General features: G+C 38.7%; 1 protein-coding gene across 1 annotated transcript in view; it reads left to right on the forward strand.

Annotated features, from left to right (window-relative positions):
• The window catches only part of ARHGAP15 (Rho GTPase activating protein 15), a 604,723-nt gene that overhangs the window by 363,351 nt on the left and 222,136 nt on the right, over positions 1 to 19,236 (forward strand). Inside the window, exon 10 of the mRNA XM_059166761.1 lies at positions 18,965 to 19,063. Coding sequence (XP_059022744.1) covers positions 18,965 to 19,063 — 99 coding nt within the window. The remainder of the gene's footprint in view (positions 1 to 18,964; positions 19,064 to 19,236) is intronic.

The raw sequence follows: 19,236 nt of genomic DNA on the forward strand, positions 1-19,236 counted from the left end.
CAACACTTATATAAAGAGGTTTTATGAAAACGCACTTTCACAATTTAATAGCAGCTTAGGGAAAAAGCCCAACAAAGAAAAGAATTCAGAGAAACTTAAAGAAGTTTATAAGAAAGAAATATCTGTTTATACATGCCTTCTCCAACTTGTATTTTTTCCAAGAGTTCAGTGTCCTTCCTACTTAATACTAGGACCTAACTCCATCCCATTTTCAGTGATCTCTAGCATTTTACCTTTGATGTTCCATTATAAATATTAGAAGTGATTTTTATATTTGATAGAAAACATCAATCCAAATCAATAAGGTTAAGTTAGGGTTTGTTGAAGAAAAATAAAGCCACATATTGGGTACCTATTTCATATATTTATTTTTTAAAAAATTGAACATTCTGCCCAGCTAGCATATGGCAGACATGTAACTAACACCTAGTGCTAATGACTATTTGTGGAATTGGAGATTGACTTGACAATAATACCAGCAATGTGTATGTTCAGACATGTAAGACAATCAAAATATTGTCTGATTGTAAAACTCAATAAGTCATATATATTTGGCCAATATTTATAGGAAAGTGTGTTATATATTTATTGCTCAAATTTCACCCCAGATTATAACCTGTGTACCTGGACTAAATCTTAAAATTACCCAATTATCTTTCTGGGATGCATACGGCCATTGAGTTATGCTTTGTGCTGTGATGGATAACTTGCATGGATAGCCAGCTAAGAGGCTGCTACAAGGATTGACATTTTCATAAGATCCAATTCCCTCAGAAATGTAAGAGCAAAAGAGAGAAATTTCATTCTCTTTCAACAGTTGTTGAGCTCCAATTTTTTAATGATTTTCTTATCTACCCATATTAGACAGGAGGGAGATTTTAGAGACGATGTCATCCAAGTTAAACACATGTGAAGGTCATTAACTTGAATCTATCACTCCTAACTTGTCCCTTTGAACTTGGAACTCAAATTCATAGCAGGAAAAGAAAGGATGGGGGGGGAAGAGGACTGGCCTTGGTTAACCTCACTATGAAGGAATCTATCATGCAACCAGAGGCTGAGAAATAAGAAAGCAGATGGGCTGAAAAGAATATCTTAAGGATATCTTAATATCTTGAGTTTCCAGATAATCTAAATTTCAGAAAAGCCATCACCTCCCCAGACTCCATCATTATGTGCTCCATCTCATACATTCATTTCCTGAACAGTATTTTGTTGAACAGAAATTCCACATTTAGGGGCGCCTGGGTGGCTCAGTGGATTAAGCCGCTGCCTTCGGCTCAGGTCATGATCTCAGAGTCCTGGGATCGAGCCCCGCATCGGGCTCTCTGCTCAGCAGGGAGCCTGCTTCCCCCTCTGTCTCTGCCTGCCTCTCTGCCTACTTGTGATCTCTCTCTGTCAAATAAAATAAATAAAATCTTAAAAAAAAAAAAAAAAAAGAAATTCCACATTTATTCAAACGCACTGGGACCTTGAGCATGTGACAATTTTTCCATTTAAAAAAAATTAATTAGCATAGGAGAATGTTCAATATTATGTAAAGAATTTGACAGGACCTCACTTAATGTTTTTAGAAACAATTAATATGTCAAAAGAGGAAATAAGAGCCTGTTTGGGCTATAAATATGTTTACATAATTACCAGTTGAAGAAGTCAAACATTTTAGGGTGAAAAAAACAACAAGGTTAGGCCCTCTCTTCATCAAAAACAGAATTCCCAATGATGTCAGATATCTCAAATTCTCTAGCATAAGATCCCTTTATTCATGAACACACTTGTGTGCATGCCCTTTAACCAGAAAGATCACATATTTATAGTATGAATGAATAATCTTGAAGAAAAGTAATAATGGTTAGAAATACAATGCTGATCACACACAAGGAGAGACAGTCACATCTATGTGTGAGGTTATGCCCAACTCAAGATGTCATGGTAATATGGAGAAAGCATTCCCATGGTGGCTGTGCAGTATAGGAAGAGAAATATTCCAAGTGTGATGGTGCAGTGCCCCATACCAGGCACTGTATGTGGTAGTAGACATGGCTGTCCCATTCTCTAAGACAGAATGGGAAGCAGAAGCCCTGGCCAGGGAGTTGTGGCCTCAGAAGGGACTGTTGGGCAGGAGATGGGTAGTGGGGAAAACAGGGAAAACAGGTACTGGATCTTGGTCCAGTACCAGAAGGTGAGGAATAAACAGCCCATCTAAAGAAAGTTGGGGATATGGGACACTCATTGCATTTGAGGAATTTTGGAGATGATACTTCTGAGTAAAGTTTTAGTGGAAAGCACTTTCCTGCGATAACCCAAAGCCATCTGTTTCTACAATTAGTTATTATAGTACGAACACTACCAAAAGCCCAAAGGAAACTTCTGTCTCCCAGATGCAATTCTCTCAGTCAAGAGTCTGAGAGGCTGGCATGGATATGTGTGTGGTGTTTCAGTTTCATATACCGAGCTGGATCATAGACACTCATCTGAGATCCGCTAGAAGGAGTCTGTGCTAATCGATTTGGCACACCATCTGGAGACTAGAAGTGGTCTAAGCAACCTCTGCTACAAAAGGTTCCCAGTCTGTTGCCCCCATTATCACCAGCCTAGAATCCTAGACTCCTAGAATATCTAACAAGAAATGCAGCTCTTTCTTGGGAAAAAGAGATACCTGGACAGAAAACTGTACCTAGTTTTATATATGTTTAAATACATAAAAAATGCTTGCAGTAATGAAATATATGAAAGACCATTTTCTTTGTTGGATCTGGATACATATGGTGTGAAGTGATAAGGTGGTGGTGACAAGCTCTCCCTAGCTATTTGAAAGAGCTATATGCATTCTATTTTACTCAGGAAAACAATGTATTGCAGTCATTAAGCCATAAAGATCACTGAATTTTGAAGTAGATTTGAAGTCTAGTCTTGGCTCTGCTATTTACTTGCTTTGAGGCTTTGGACAAGGTAATGAAAATTTCTGTCCTAACACTTTCCAGATAATACCTCTTATGATTGTTGATACTACACAAAGAGCAATTAGCATGGCAAATAATAACTCTTAATTCTCATACTCTACTCCTAATTCTACTCTCTCTATGGCATGATATATTGCAAGCATTTCTCCTGAATGCAGAGTAGGTATTCTGAAAATTGAAAAACAGATCGATTAGGGTGAGATTTTTGTGGCATTGCATTAGTAAAGCCAACATTTTGAGCATTCTGTCTGCCTCACATTGTTCTTATATAGCTTGACGTGCACTCTCCAGTAATAAGGATGAAGGACAACTATGCTTACTTTTTTTATGTTTTGATTGTTACTCATATATATTCTTTAAATCACTATGTTCTAAGAGGATACAAAAATGCATAAGGCAGAGCTGACTACAAAATGAGTAAGGGAGATAAAATTACAACAAATACAACATAATATATCAAATGTCAAAAGCTTTAGGGACATTGAGGTCATGGATTTGGGGAAATTACAAGTGAGAAAAGTGTGAGAAGGATTCATGTTTCCTTTATTCTGTGGTCTTGAAACTGAATCTTGACTCTGAGCCTTTGGACATGTGGAGAGCTGGTTGAGACATTCAAGGTGTGCAATCGTAGGAAAGCATGGGAACCATGCTTTGTCTGCAAGGTAAAGGGTTGGATGAGAAGTGTCTGTGGCAGGTATTTTGAGCAGTGCCAGGTTCAGAAGTTTGTACTTGATTTTATAGGCAATTTTATTATTCATTTAGTGCTCATTATTCATTTTTACTCATTTGACAAACATTTACTGGGGACCTCCCATGCAGAAAACAATGGGTTGCATACTGGACCCAGATGTGTGAGATGAGATTCCTTTCTTACAAACTAGTTACGTTAGCACTGCTTACAAATATTCTATATTAAAAAAAGAAGCACTTCCATACCCTGCAAACTTGTCCCACTTTGGGAAGCTAATGAAAAGACGTTCTTAGTGCTTTTTATCTAATTTTACTTATTTCCTATTTAACGACAGTGGGCCATGCCCCAGCAGCCTGTGGATATGAATGAAATAACAGATATTAAGGCACAAATATCCTAAGTTGTGACTACCAGTTGTATAGCCATAGCAACTCAGACTTTACCCTTCTCTAAAGTCTCCTTGACTATTTCTGGGAGCACCTGGAAAGTATTGCATTTGATACCTCATTACCTACAAACTGCCCAAGGCAGGCATTTCACCACAACTATGCAGCCAGTATCTTCTGAGACATGACTTCCTCCTCTCTTGGTGCTGTCCAAGAGCTTCCAAATCTACAAACCCTTCCACATGCCGAGCAGTACTCTGAAGCTCTGGTTCCCACAGCATTTTTAGATTCACTCTGTCTCCAGAGCAATGGGGAGACTGCTCTTCTTAACCACTGGCATGTTTCACCTGGTGTTTTAGGACCTGAAGCAACAGCTCTTAGGCTAAATCTCACAAAGTGAGAAATGGCTTCTTTCTAGTCCATGTGAGATCTTTCCTCAGAAGAAGTCAGATCTACTCCCTGGTACTTAGCTGGGATACATTCACAATTTTGCCATCTCTCTTGAATTTCCCTTAACCCCTGCAAGCTCAGAATTCCTCTTAAGTCACTGTCTTTTCATCCACTAATACCAACACTTCAGTTTCTATGTCTGGGTGATGAATATCATTGCACTAATTCAGTAGGCAAACCCAACTGAGCTATTCCATTCCACCCTTACGTGCACTCCTTCCCCGACAATGGGCGGTCTGGTTAGCCAGAAAAGTAATATGAAGAGTGTGCAATGAATCCAGAAAATGCTCAGTACACAAAGTGTATCTCACAATGAGATATCTATTTATTCAGTTACGTGGGCAGCTTCGGGCCAGGATAAGGTGTTCTAGAAGTGTTGTTGCATAGTCACTTTCTAAAGGGAAGGCTGAAAAAAAAAAAAAAAAAAAAAAAAAAAGTAAGGGCTAAAAAAGAGAAACGCACTATATTTGACTGGAAGCCCAAAAGAGACAAAATGTTTCGGAAACATGTGCATCATGGCCTACTAATTTAGGCTCATAACCCCCTCTCTCCAATTACATTCCTGGAAATGTTTTTTCAATTTCTTTGCATAGAATAACCAGAGGACCACATTGTTCAGAGCCGCCCATGGGGAACAGGCAGACCCGCGCAGAGCTTGCACCACACCTCCACGGAGCTGGCCAACACTTCCACAGAACCACAGGATTCCCTGGCTCCTAATATGGTTTATTATAAAATCCTTCACCTGCCTCAAAGCACTTTTCATCAAAGCTGCTTTTAAACTGAAGCTGAAGACCAAAGAATGCCTTTAACAGAATCCTGAAATAGCTTTTAACCCGAGGCTGAGGAGAGAAAGTGCTTTTAACCTAAAGTGCTTTCCTCTCAGGTACTTGAGCGTGTACCTAGCACTCAGCATTAGTGGCTGTGAGAACACCCTTAAGACCCAAATGAAAGAGACTCCATTATAGGTATTCAAACCCGTTATATTAATATATTACAAGTAATATTTGGAATCATTAAGCAGTTTTACTCCAACTAAATTTGAATCTTTTCTTATTGAACTCTGCATTCATGCAAATCAATTGAAGTCTTACCACCTGGGATTCTAACAAATCTATGCTGATATTAGGAAAAGTATAGTGTTTTTCCTAGATTTTACTTTTAATCAGCATGAGTCAAAACGGCCACACCTTCTCTACCCTAAAAGAATCTCTCAACTTGTATCAGTCACTGAGTGGTATTTCTAGCTTTAGTCTATATTCGTTGGGCTGACAAGGTAAATGAAATCATTTAAAATTAATTCAATCAATTATTTGAATAAATTTTATGGATCAAGTTTTCTCCCTAGACTTGTCACTCAAACAAATAAAAGCACTGATTTCACAGCACAGACGGTCCCTGACTTACTTGGTTCAACTGAATATTTTCCAACTTTATGATGGTGTAAAAGTGATATGACTTCCGTGGAAACTGTGCTTCAAATTTTGAACTTTGACTTTTTCCCTGGGCTAGTGATATGTGGTATGATACTCTTTTTATATTGGACAGTGACAGCGAGTCGCAGTTCCCAGTCAGCCACGGGATCATGAGGATAAAGAATCCATGTACTTGCGACCATACTATACCCATATAGCCATTTGGTTCTCCACTTTTAGTATAGTATATAATCTATTTACATGAGCTCTTCACCACTTTATTATGACATAGGCTTTTTGTTAGATGATTTTGCCCAACTGTGAGCTAATGTAAACATTTGAGCATGTTTAATATAGACTGAGCTAAGCTACAATGCTCAATAGGTTGGGTGTTTTAAATGCATTTTGTCTTATATTTTCAACTTGCATTGGGTTTATTGTGACATAACTCCATGGTAAGTTGAGGAAGATATGAGTAAAGTTCCTACTAAGTCAAGTAAGTAGACAACCCAATTGATAAAAAGCTCTAACTTCAGAATAATTACAGTAAGTTATGTGATTGAGCAATTGAATTTTATGGACGGTTTTCTATTTTAAATATAAAGTGTATATCAATATGGGATAAGGAGGCAAAACTTGATGTCTTTGAATTTTATCCCCTTCTTCTTTTGCTAGTACCCTCTGTAACTTCAATGGAATGAAGACAGGCAAACCAAAAACAAAAAATATCACCAATTCAAAATGTAAATAATCCGTCTTTGCTAAACAAAAGTTAGCCATGTTAATAATTCCAAAATGCGCTAAAGCAAACTAAAATGAAATATATTTTCCTCCAATTTAACTGATCATGGCACAGTCTTTAGATAGAAATCATATTTTTTGTATGCATTGTTTTCTCTTACTCATTCTTTCACTTATGTATTCATTTGGCAACCAGAAAAGAATGTGATAGAATGGGAAGAAAGAAAGGAAGGAAGAAAGGAAGAAAGAAAAAAAGGAAAGAAAGCAGTAGAAATACAAGAGGAAGAGTGGCTCCTGGGTGGCTCAATCAGTTAAGCATCTGCCTTTGGCTCAGATCATGTTCCCAGAGTCCTGGGATCCAGCCCCACATCATGCTCCCTGCTCAGTGAGGAGCCTGCTTCTCCCTCTCCTTCTGCCTCTCCCCCTGCTTGTGCTCTCTCATGCATGCTCTCTCTTTAAAATACATAAAAAATAAGGAAGCACAAAAGGAAAAAATTACATTTATCTTGTTCACTGTGTATTGTTTCCTTCCCCTCAAACATTCTTTTCCAGCTTCCTCTACCTAGTAAACTTACTCATTTTCATGCTTCCAGCTTAAAGTTACCAACTCCCTAAAGCCACCCTTGTCTTCATCCTGAGTTAGTCCTCTCTTCTCTTTATCCTGAATTATAATTTCATCATTTGATTATTGTACTATCTTCTAGCTGGACCATGAGCTGTATATCTTATAGACTAAAGGCCATTTTACTCCATTTTACCTCCTGAGAAGTTGTTGCCTGGGAAGAGGTAGAAAGGAAAGGAAGAAGGACACAAAATCTTTCAGTGATTTTATAATTACTCTTTATTAATTTCATCTTCCTTCTTCTGGAAGCTCTTATGTCAATGTCAATGGACACTCCTCTGATTGGGCCTGTTCCCTCTCACCAGCCTCACAGCGTTGGGTTACCCTATGTTATGTTCTTCGACTCTTCCTCCCTTTTCATTCTTCTCCTCAGACTACTGGGCATTATTCAAATACTCCAGGGCTGAAATATTGCAGTCCAGTGCTTCAAGTTCTATCTATAGGCTTTCTAAACTTAAAACTTCAGCCTCATGCTCCAGACTCTCAAGACTCCAAACTTGCATGTTCAGATGTCTATTTATCATATCCTGGGATGTTTGGTTGACATCTCACATTTATCTAGAGCAATCCAATCCTTGATTCCCCGGCTCTGGCATGTTCACCTCAGGAAATACTACTGCCAACTGCCAGCTGGAGTCACCCTATGTTCTCTTCTCTCTCCTACTCTCGTCAGCAAAACCACCTTAAAATATATTCCAGATTCAACCACATTTAGTCAATCCCATTGTTACCAGCCTTATCTAAGCACTGTTACCTTGCCCATGTCACTAACCCCTTACCTGGCCTCTCTGTGTCTTTTCTTGACCCTCTTAAATATAGTCTCCACACAGCAATTAGAAGGACCATTTAAAAACATCAGTCACATTATTTCACTCCCATGGTCAATAATTGCTAATTACTTAGAATAAAATCATACTTAAAATACTATCTGATGACCTTTCTGTGACCTACAAGATTCTACCTGCTTTGGTCCCCAGGCTACCTTTTCAGTTTCATCTATGTTTGTCATCTCCCCCAGCCACACAGGCTTCCTTACTGCTCCCCGACTACACTATGCTTACTCCCCAGTCTTATGCATTGGCTGCTCCTCTGACTGAACACTCTCCCCAAGTATAGGCATAATTCACACTTTCACTTCTTTTGATCTTCACTCAATAGCATAGCCTCAGAAATGTCTTCCCTAATAATACCTCCCTCTGGCTCTCCATCTCCCTGTCTTGCTTTCTTTTCTCATAGTACCCGTCAATATTGAACATTATCATACGTATATTATATATTAATGGGTTTATGAGTTTGATTTCCCATTTATATCTAAGCTGTATGAAGCCAGAAAGTGCTGTAGGAGGGCAGAGACTGTTCTATTCATTATTCCATCCCTGGCAGGCATTGATAAATACTCAGGGATGGACACAAAAGATGAATGAATACAAAAATTCATGAAATATTCACTTGATCAGACCACTCTCTATACTGTTGTTTGTGATTCTGTGCACATGCATGTGGAGGGCAGTATGCATGTTTATGTGTATATTTGTGTGTTGTGTTGCTTTGGGTAAACAAAAGGATGGAGAAGCATAGGATAAAGTTGCTGCCCAGAGTAGACAAATATTGAAAAATCTCATACTCCCTGTTTCATTTGAGGTAGTAAACTCCTTGTTTAAGATATGAATTTATTTCTGACTAGTGGACTCCCCAAAATGTCCATTGTGTTAACTCGACCAAAGTTGAGTTGAGATCTATTTCCATGAGAGTTTAGAAGCTTAAAAGAAGAGGGCAAAGATGAGTGGGTGGCTCAGTCAGTTGAGCGCCCCACTCTTAATTTCAGCTCAGGTCTTGATCCCTGGTTTGTAAGTTTGAGCCCAACATTGGGCTTTGTGCTGGGTGTGGAGCCTACTTTAAAAAAAAAAAAAAAAGAAAGAAAAAGAAAAATGAGCCAAATAGTACTTCCATGAAGTACTATTTGGGATTGAGGGTAAAATCTTGAAAGGTGGGGTCAGCTTGAAGCCTGAAAAAAGAAGAAAGGAAAGGAAACAGGAGAAGGTGGGGAAGAACTCCTTCATTCTGTCTGGGTGACAGTGGGCCTGTCTCAGAATTTCACCTTTGGGCTGCTTGTGTCAAGATACTACTCCTGCATCCAACTGTCCAAATTTGATTGGAGGCTGCAGACTACAGCCTTCCCTTGTTTGGGGATATCTTCTCCATAGTCTGGGTAAAATCTCCTCCAGGCCAGTCCTTCCAGAACAGACATTATCATTATCCACCAGGGACTTTAAAATCTATTAGGTTAATGAGCTACACAAGTATGAATAAACATGTGGGGGGAAACTATACACAGAAGTGTATATATTTAGAGTTTCTATTTATTTAGATTCCAAACTACTTAAAAGTTAAAATAATTATGCTTTTTTTCCCCCTGTATTTGACTCTTATGAGAAAAAAAAAAAAACACACAAGTAAACAAGGCAGTAAGAGAAATTTACTTCACTTGCAGTGTATATTAGAGATTTAGCAGAGAATCAGCCCAGTTTTTTGGTGTCTGTGTATCAAAAAGCAGTAACTGATACTTTTAATCAAAGCCCGAAGGCATTGTAAAATAACACAGAACCTTATGAAGCACTTAATACAGATTAAATTCAGTAGTGTTTTAGCATTAAACATGTTTTTCTGAATCTTAGTTCAAGAGATAAGTTTGGGGCGCCCGGGTGGCTCAGTGGGTTAAGCCGCTGCCTTCGGCTCAGGTCATGATCTCAGGGTCCTGGGATTGAGTCTCGCATCAGGCTCTCTGCTCAGCGGGGAGCCTGCTTCCCTTCCTCTCTCTCTGCCTGCCTCTCTGCCTGCTTGTGATCTCTCTCGGTCAAATAAATAAATAAAAAATCTTAAAAAAAAAAAAAAAGAGATAAGCCATCTGTAAATTATAGTACTTACTTAAATCACCCATTTCTCCAAAAATTATCAGTAAAGCTGCAATAAATTTATATGATGAGGCCTTATATGGTGAGTATTTTAAGGAAGAAGAAAAAGTAATAAGGATGGAAATGGAGAAAATATAAAAGATAAAAGTAAAAACAGGATTCTTTGATAAGTAATCTGAAAGTTTTCTAGAAACCTACTCTCGAAAAGAAAACCAAATGTTACTTATAGTTTAAAACCAAAGCTAAATTTTGGTTAAATTGCTGAAATTACCCATGTTGGAAATATTACTTTTGCCCTTCAGTATCCACTGCCCCTCCCCATAGCAATTTATTGGGAGAGGATGTGCTTATGTGCGTAGCATTGTGGAGGGAGAAATATTTCAAGTACAGGCTACCTACTATTGAAGCCACCAGGGCTATGTTTTTTCTTATCCCAACACCATTTTTAACATAATTTCAACTAACTGGGCATCCCATCTTGAGCAATTGAAGAGTGTAAGTCATCAGAACTATGCTGGTGGCGAACTGGTAACGTAAAGAGCATCCTGACCTAGCCATCAGAGTTATAAGACTCTGGACCCAGCAGCATATTTCATGGACTTCCTTGGGACCTTTGGTCTGAAACATCTCCAAGACTGGTTCTCCAGCCTCGAGTAATTACTAAATTACTTTGAGTTCCTAGTAAATTCTTTTTTATTTTTTTTAAGATTTCATTTATTTATTTGAGAGAGAAAGAGGTCACAGGTAGGCAGAGAGGCAGGCAGAGAGAGAGGGGGAAACAGGCTCCCCACTGAGCAGAGAGTCCGATGTGGGGCTCGATCCCAGACCCTGAGATTATGACCTGAGCTGAAGGCAGAGGCTTAATCCACTGAGCCACCCAGGAGCCCCCTAGTAAATTCTTGGAGTTCCCATTCACTGTCATTCCTTAATATTTGAATAAATTCTTTGTGTAAGATAGCCCCCGGTGGCGGGGGCCTAGGTGGCTCAGTCAGTTGAGCATTGGACTCTTGATTTCGGCTCAGGTCATGATCTCAGGGTTGTGAGATTGAACCCCATCAAGCTCTACGCTGGGTGTGGAGCCTCCCTGAAATTCTCTCCCCCTCTTTCGCTGCCCCTTCTCCCCCCACTTCGCATGCGTGCACAGGCACACACGTGCACTCTCTCTCAAGAAAAATAAATAAAAGATAATAAATAAATAAACAAACCCCCAGTGTTTTCTGTTTTGTTTTGGTTTGGGTTTTTTTGCAGCCCAACCCCTTAAAAAATATACCTCGTGACCAAAAGGATAGGTGGGTCTAAGCCCCTTGATTTGTTATTATTGTTTCCTGTTCCCCTCTATGTTCTTCATGTATGTGCAGTTCTAGGTGCTTTGTTTTCCTTTTTAAAATTTACTGGACTGGCTGCAACAGCATCCCTGTGTCCTGAAAGCAGAATAATCATTTTGAAAAGCATGTGGAGACTGCCTTCCTGGGTAAATGATGATAACACCGTCACATTATTTGAACATTTAACTGCCTCTATTGAGTAGTTTTCCTCATAGTTTTGATTCATTTGGAATCTAACTGACAAAGATCCCATTACTGGGTGTTCTTTCCATAATTTGTCAAAAAATATATAGCAGAGATGAGGGAGAATGAAGCTAATTTGTAATCTGGGAGACTTAACCTGGTTATGCTGATGAACTAACTAAATCGGTCAAAAGTTTGAGAGCTTAAAGATTAAAAACCACCATTTCCTAGTTAAACTCTAATTCATTATGTAAACAACATGATTTATAAGTGCAGTCATGTGGAAGGTCTATTTGTTTTTCTCACCAAAAGATGCTTTCAAAGAAAAATTGCTGAAAATGGATTTTCTCCAACCAATGTGTTGCCTGCCACCCCTGGTATAAATGCTGAAGCAGGAGAAGGAAGACATAATGATCACACTAGCCAAGGCCATAGGCATTTGTGGAGCATTCCAAAAATATTGGCACCTCAAGCTAGAGGTGTTTTCTAAATACAAAAATTTGTTAAGAGAGGAATAAAGGATTACCAGTGAGCCCACAGATGGAAATATAGGTAGGGAGTCTGGAGCTCGGGGTTCTGGGTTGCTCCATTTTTTTGGAATAGCATAAGGAAGGGGAAAGCAGAAATAATCCTTCGTGTTGTGCCAGGACAACAGGCAAGGAAGTTAAGGGGGCAAAACTAGTTCATTAATGCTTGCCAAGAAAACAGAATACTTTCTCTCTCCCTCCCCCTTTCCTTATACTATTTTAAGATAGGAAGTTCTGTGGTTCAAACACATTCCTGCAGTTTAATGGTCCTCCTTGGTATCAAACCCTGGATTGTATCAAATTTACAGATGGGTGACAATTCCACCACAGCCCTGAAATTTGACATTGACATGTTAGCTAAATCTCTATGATATATTTTCATTAGATAACACTTTTTACTTTGCAAAGCCATTTCTTGTGCATCATCATCTCCTCTAAGTTACATGATCCATCATTTTATGTTGAAGGCTAGTGTTGTAGTCAAGATTCCTTTCATTGTAATTGATAGAAACTTGTCCATACTGCAAACATAAGAATGGAATTTATTGGACTGCTTAATTGAAAATTCCACGGGACAAGGACAGCTTCAGGCATGATTGGATCCAGGGGCACAATTGCTATCAAATCTTTACTTCCTCCATCACTCAGCTTGTTTTCTACTCTGTTGGCTTAATTCTCCCGTATGTTCTCCCAGAAGATGGTAACATAACTTCTAGAAGCTCAGATTCATATCCCAATAGTTAGTCAATTCCTCTAGAAGTAAGGTTCCTCTTTCCCAGTAGCACTAGAAAAAGCCTTAGGATTTCTCCACCGGATCAACTTGGGCCATGTGTTCATGTCTGAACATGAGGAAATTCATGTTTCTCCCTGGAGCTAAAGGTGGTGGAGTCAGCACCACTCAAACCAAATGGCAGCCAACACGAGAAAGGCATCATTCCCTAAGGAAAATCAGAGTGATCTTACCAGAGAATAGGAGGATAGTTGCAGGGCCAGGAAAAGCAATAGACATCCACCATACTTTTCCCAACCAGGTCATCTGTGACAGTGGATCTCACTGTTTAACCAAGGCTGGCACTTTCCATTATGGGCAATAGAAACCTTCTGGCCAATGCTATGTTCATGCTCTGGTCAAGTTTATTTGGTTGCAATAAACAGAAGTTCACTCAAAAATATTCAAATAAAATAGGAGCTATTGTCACAACCTAAGGTATGTCATGACACCTCATGGAAGAGATAGATGATCTCTGGAGTTAGGCATCAGAAAGTGAGGACCTAGGGTGTGTCTGCTTCATTCACCTCTCTCTGCAAATTAGTTCCTGGACCGAGTCACCCATTGCACACAGCGATCTCCCCATATGGTTGCCCCTGGCATCCAGTGTCTAAATCTAGGCAGTCTTGCTATTTAAGTCTTACTATTTACTATTTATGGCACTAACTACCTCAGTCTGTAGTATCCCACTTCTAATCATTGTGAGGGAGAATTTCATTGCCTTGGCTTGAGTTACAGGTTTGCATTTAATCAGCTTCACCACAGAGATTAAATTCTTAATTCCAGAGCCATACTTTCTTGGGTGAGTATAGCCAGTTTAAAGAGAGGCTAGAATTAAGAAGACAATTTTTGGTTTTTCTGGTAACTAGTAGAAGCAAACATCTCCCTTCTGTCTAATGATGTTGATCATATCAAGACTCTTTTCTCACCAGGACACTTGGCAATCATAAGGGGAGTTTCTCAATGAGGTATTGCCTGTGCTTGGCTGGACCACCCAGTAAGTGGCAGTGATGCACCTCACCCACCTCCCACTTTAGAACCAAAATGTAGCCAGTAGCACACCTCATTCCCTCCAGGGCATTATGGCAGAACACCCAGAAGTTCACGTTCACTCCTATCTACCCTGCTCAAGATGGGACCCAAAGCCCACCTTCCTTTATAATTGATGAATTCCTAGCACTAAACTTCTTAACGCAGGAGTCCATTTGATCTTTTCACTTTTTTCCTCATGGTCATCAATGGCCTCTGAGTTGTCAAAATTCAATGAGAACTTTTCACCTTTATCTCCCATCATCCTTCTGCATCTGAAATGCTTATCCATGTTCCTGATAACCAGTCTCTTTATTCTTCTGCAAACTCTGATGGTTCCTTCTGCATGTCAGTCTCTTTTACTCAAACAAGAAACTAAGAAGTCCTCTCTGGTAGGTTGACTCATCTTCTGCATCCAGTTAACAAATCCTACAAAATCACGCCTTCTTTCCATTGTCGCAGGTCAGCTTCTTGTCTTTTTTCTTTCCTTAAAGCCTGATACTTTGTAACTTTACATAGGACTCAATATTTTGGGGTCCATTCCCTCGCCATAAAATCAGGTTAATAGTATCTACCACTAAAGAGTTGAGGCTTGGTGTAAAGATTTAATAAGTTAGAATACATAAAATACTTTGAACCATGCCTGGCTTAATGTAAGAGTACAATGAAGCTTAACTGCTGTTATTACACAGCCTTGAGATAGCACTAATCACATTATATCATAAATGTTTGTGAGAGTTACCCACCACCTCCCCAGACTATAGGAGATCATGCTTTATGCATCACTGCATTTTCTGGCTGGAGAACAGTGTCTGGCTTAAAGTGGGCATGTAATAAATAGTTACTGAATAAGTGAATCAATATTTGTATTCTTTACAATATCCAGCACATGACAGATGCTCAAGAAATATGCACTGAGTTGAACTTGATAGAATTAAATGGATCTGGAAAGAACACAGAGTAAAAACTGCCATCATATTAGGTAAAGCACAATGAGTTCATTTTAAAGGGAGAGAAATTTCCTTTAGGACTACTCCTTGGGGTGAATCTAAACTGATGCAAGATTCCACATTCCTAACAAATTTAGAATTGTTTTCTTTCTTTCTTTTTTTTTTTTTTTTTCTCACCAGTTTCAATTTCCATGTCCTGTTAATTCTCTTTGTTTTCATTCTCAGAGCACAGCTTACTTCACCAACAACCTGGACTCCTGTTAATGTCTTTATCAGTAAGCTACTGCTGCATAACAAACAAATACAAATCTTAGTGACACACAACACAAAACATTTATTTCTCATATGTCTATGGATCAAGTAGCCTGGGGCAGGTTTTAGTGGACAGATCTATTCTAAGTGTAAGGCCTCAATCTGTGCCATGTGTATTTATTCTGGATCCCAGACTGAAAGGGCAGCATCTATCCAGGGAAGTTCTTGGCAATAGCAGAAAGCAGTCAGGTGGGTAGAAATCTGTAATGCATTTTAAGGCCTCCATCTGGAACTGACACACTGTCATTTTTACTCACACTACTTTGTCCAAAACAATTCTATAGCCAAGCCCAACATCAGTGAAACGGGAAAAATAAGTGTTACCCACTGTAGTGAGTTTTACCACACAGTCACATGGCAAAAGGGGTGAATGTACAAATCTACTTCAGAGAAGAGAAGAATCTTGAAAAATGATTACATTTACCACAACTCTATCCTGATTCTGGTCTCCATAACACCTTCCAAGGTGATCACATTAGCTTCTTAACTAATCTCCCGGTGTTCGATCTTCTCCACAATCAATCACAATTGGTTATGAATATTTTGGCTGTAGGGGATAGAATACCTAGTTTAAAAAGACATATTATCTCACATAGTAAGGAATTTGGAAAATAATTGTTTTAAGTTTAGAATTTCAACAATGTCATTAAGGTCTCGGGGTTTTTTTGACCTTTTTAAATCCTGTTTGCTTTTGTCTGCAACCTTGTTGTCTCATGGTGATAAGATTGCTGCAGTAGCTCCAAGCATCACATGATCGCACAGTGATGTTCAAAGCAGGAAGAAAAAGAAAGAGTTCCTTCATACACCCCTTTTCTTTCATCTGGTAAAAAAGAGAGAATGAGAGAGATAGAGAGAAATCTCTTGTAGCTTCCCAAGTCATTTCTCCTTACATTTGACTGGTTAGAGCTAACTAATTACCCAGAGCAGCAAGGAAGGAAGAAGTCAATAGAGAATATTTTCAGGCTCTGAATGGACTCTAAAAACAAGAAGTCAGGAGGGGAATAGTGTATGTATAAGATATCACTGGTGTCTGCACACTTTCAAATAATCTAACCTACCTAACTAAATATTTAAAACTTTTATAACACCATCTTCATCTTCTTTTAAAGCTTAATACATCAAGATTTCTGTAAACAAGAAAGAGTGACTGTTTTCCTCAGCACATCTCATTCCTCGCACCATTCTCCCCATCACTGATGTGTTTGTATACCTTCCTTCCATCTTCCCTAAATGGCCTTTTGTCACGTCTTTTATCTCTTCACTGGTCTTACTTTTCCTTGAGGATTTGTTTCTTCTCTGGGAAGTCTTCTGTGGGCACCAAAGGCTGGTCTGATGTCCTGCCACATGTCCAATAAATATTTGAGAAATTGATTTGAATAATAATTTCCATTAGATGTTTTTATACTTTATAGCAGTCCTTCCAGACTATAATTTCTGGCCAATTTAAATTATTCCATCTGAAGTTGTGGGCTATTTTTCTTAAATAATAGTTTATGTCATTTTATTTTCCTATAGTGGTGGCTCACTTTTTTTGAACAAATCTTTGTTACTTGACCAAGTATTCAAACCAAATACCCATGATTATTTCCAACTTCTCTACACTCTGTTGATATGTTTTGGGCTTATCACCTTTTTGTCTCTTAGAAGAAAATGTACATTTTCATATTGAAATATATTCATGCTTTTGCTTTAATTACTTTCCTCTTTGCCAGGTTGTCCTTAATTCAAAGCCATCACCTTTTCTAAGAAATGAATGAAAAACATGACTTCCTTCAAGTCTCACCACATTCCATTTTGACTACCCCTTTGTAATATTTCACTTACCATTCTGTTATGCTACATTTTATTTTTCTCCCCACTTCCACTACACATATTTTTTAATGTATTGAAGACCTCCACTGATGATTAAGACAGTGTCTTGATGTCAATCATTTAATAAATGATATTGAACTTCTACTATATGTCAAACATTGTCTACTTACTAGGGACCCAGTAAGAAAGGAAATAGGTGCAGTCTTTATTCTCCTGGGTTTTGCACTTAAGCAGGGGAAAACTAATCAGTAAGCACATCAATCTAATATACTAGGCAGAGATAAATGCTCTAAGGAAAGTAAAACAGGGAAGTATCATGGAGCGTTCCTATAGCAGTGGGGCCATTTTTAGAAAAGAAGTAGGTACGAAAGGCTACAAAAGAGACCTAGTGCAAGTTTCATGCAGAGGTCATAATAAGTGCAAAGTCCCTGAGGCAGAAGTGTGCTTGGCATAGACAAGACTCAGTAATGTGGACAGAATGGCTGCAGGCAAGTGATAAGGGGGAGAGAGGAGAGAGGAAGCAAATGAAATCAATTAATGGGTGGAAGGGCAGGTCATGTATTACCTTGGACGTTGTATTAGGGAACTGGAGTTCACTTTGAGCAAGACAGGAAGTCCTTGAACCTACCAAGTATTTGATTCACTATCAGTAATAAATATCTATGCTATTTTTAAAAAATCTGGAAATGGTGGTGATGATTACACAAGAATGTACTTAATGCCACGGAAATGTTCATGTAAAAGTGCTTAAAATGGTGAATTTTATGTTATGTATAATTTACTGCAATAAAAAATAACTGTGAGTGAATCCTGTGGGCCAGAGTCTATGCTAAGCACTAATGACTCTGCAAACACATAGAGAACGTAGACACTCCAAATCTGCTTTGAGAAAATACATTCCATATATCATAAATGTAAGTACACAGTGCAAGGTAGTATAAATTGTGTTTCAAATGAGAAGACTAGGCTAGGATTTCAGAGTGTGTTCTCGGAAGCATTAGTCTGGAGAGATGCCCTTTGAAATAAAAGGATCTTACTCAAATAAGTTTGGGAAATCGTGCGTCCTCCAGGCCTTTGTGGAGATTCCCAGCGCAGACGGGCCTGTCACAGGCTGTAAAAATACACATGAAAGAAACCTGTTTAACTTTGTTTAACCCAACATTGCTAAACCATTTTGATCACAGGCCTTTTTTCCCCAAATTGCCTATCAACATCCTGAGGAACTGGTATTCCAAAGAACCGATGCTAAAGGAGACACAAAACCGAGAGAGGAAGAAAAGAGTTTGTGGATAAAGTGTGGTCAGAGCTGAGCTATAAAGGAAAGGGGATACTTAGATGAGGGAAGAGGAAGGGCATTTGAGGCAGGAGAGATGTTAAGAAATCCACTTCAAAGTAAATCTCCTGGAACTTGCCTCTTCAAAGATCATTGACCCACTGAACAAATCTTCTAAATATACTTAAAAAATTAAAATTTTGGTGATCATTAACAAGTTTCTTTTAAAACACTCAAGACACCAATTCATTAAGATTAATGACTTTGTAGAAGTTTTCTTAATTCATTGTCATTATTTTATAAACAACAAAGTTATGCCCAGAGAGACTATAACTTACTCTGTCATCCCGGCCTAATCGATGGCAGAGTGTTCATTTTCTTTCTCTGGGTCCAGAGTCCTGTTCCATAAAGGAGGGAGTTATGGCCTTTGTATCTCTGCAGTAGACCCTTTGGAATTCAAGCAAAAAAAAAAACAAAAAAAACAAAAAATACGATTCCTATGCAAGACACAGATTTCAGCACACAGTGGATATGGAAACAGAATCAAATTAAAGAACAACGCAATCTTGGATTTTAATGAAGCTCATCTTTGTTTCTTTTGCAGATCAAATTTTTGGCTCTCATCTGCACACAGTGTGTGAACGTGAAAATTCCACAGTTCCACGGTTTGTAAAGCAATGCATTGAAGCTGTCGAAAAAAGAGGTGGGTAACTGAATATGCAGCAACTTCCCCCCATTAGCACACCGTCTAAACAACCAATGCTCAAGTTAACGGTACCACTTGATTTGTCTGGGAAGCCATGCAATTAAAACTTGACTTTTGTTAATCGGTTAAGAGGATCAAATTTCTTATTAACTTCAGTTTGTTTTTACAAT

Source organism: Mustela lutreola, chromosome 3 (genome assembly GCF_030435805.1).
Source record: "Mustela lutreola isolate mMusLut2 chromosome 3, mMusLut2.pri, whole genome shotgun sequence".
Taxonomy (NCBI): domain Eukaryota; kingdom Metazoa; phylum Chordata; class Mammalia; order Carnivora; family Mustelidae; genus Mustela; species Mustela lutreola.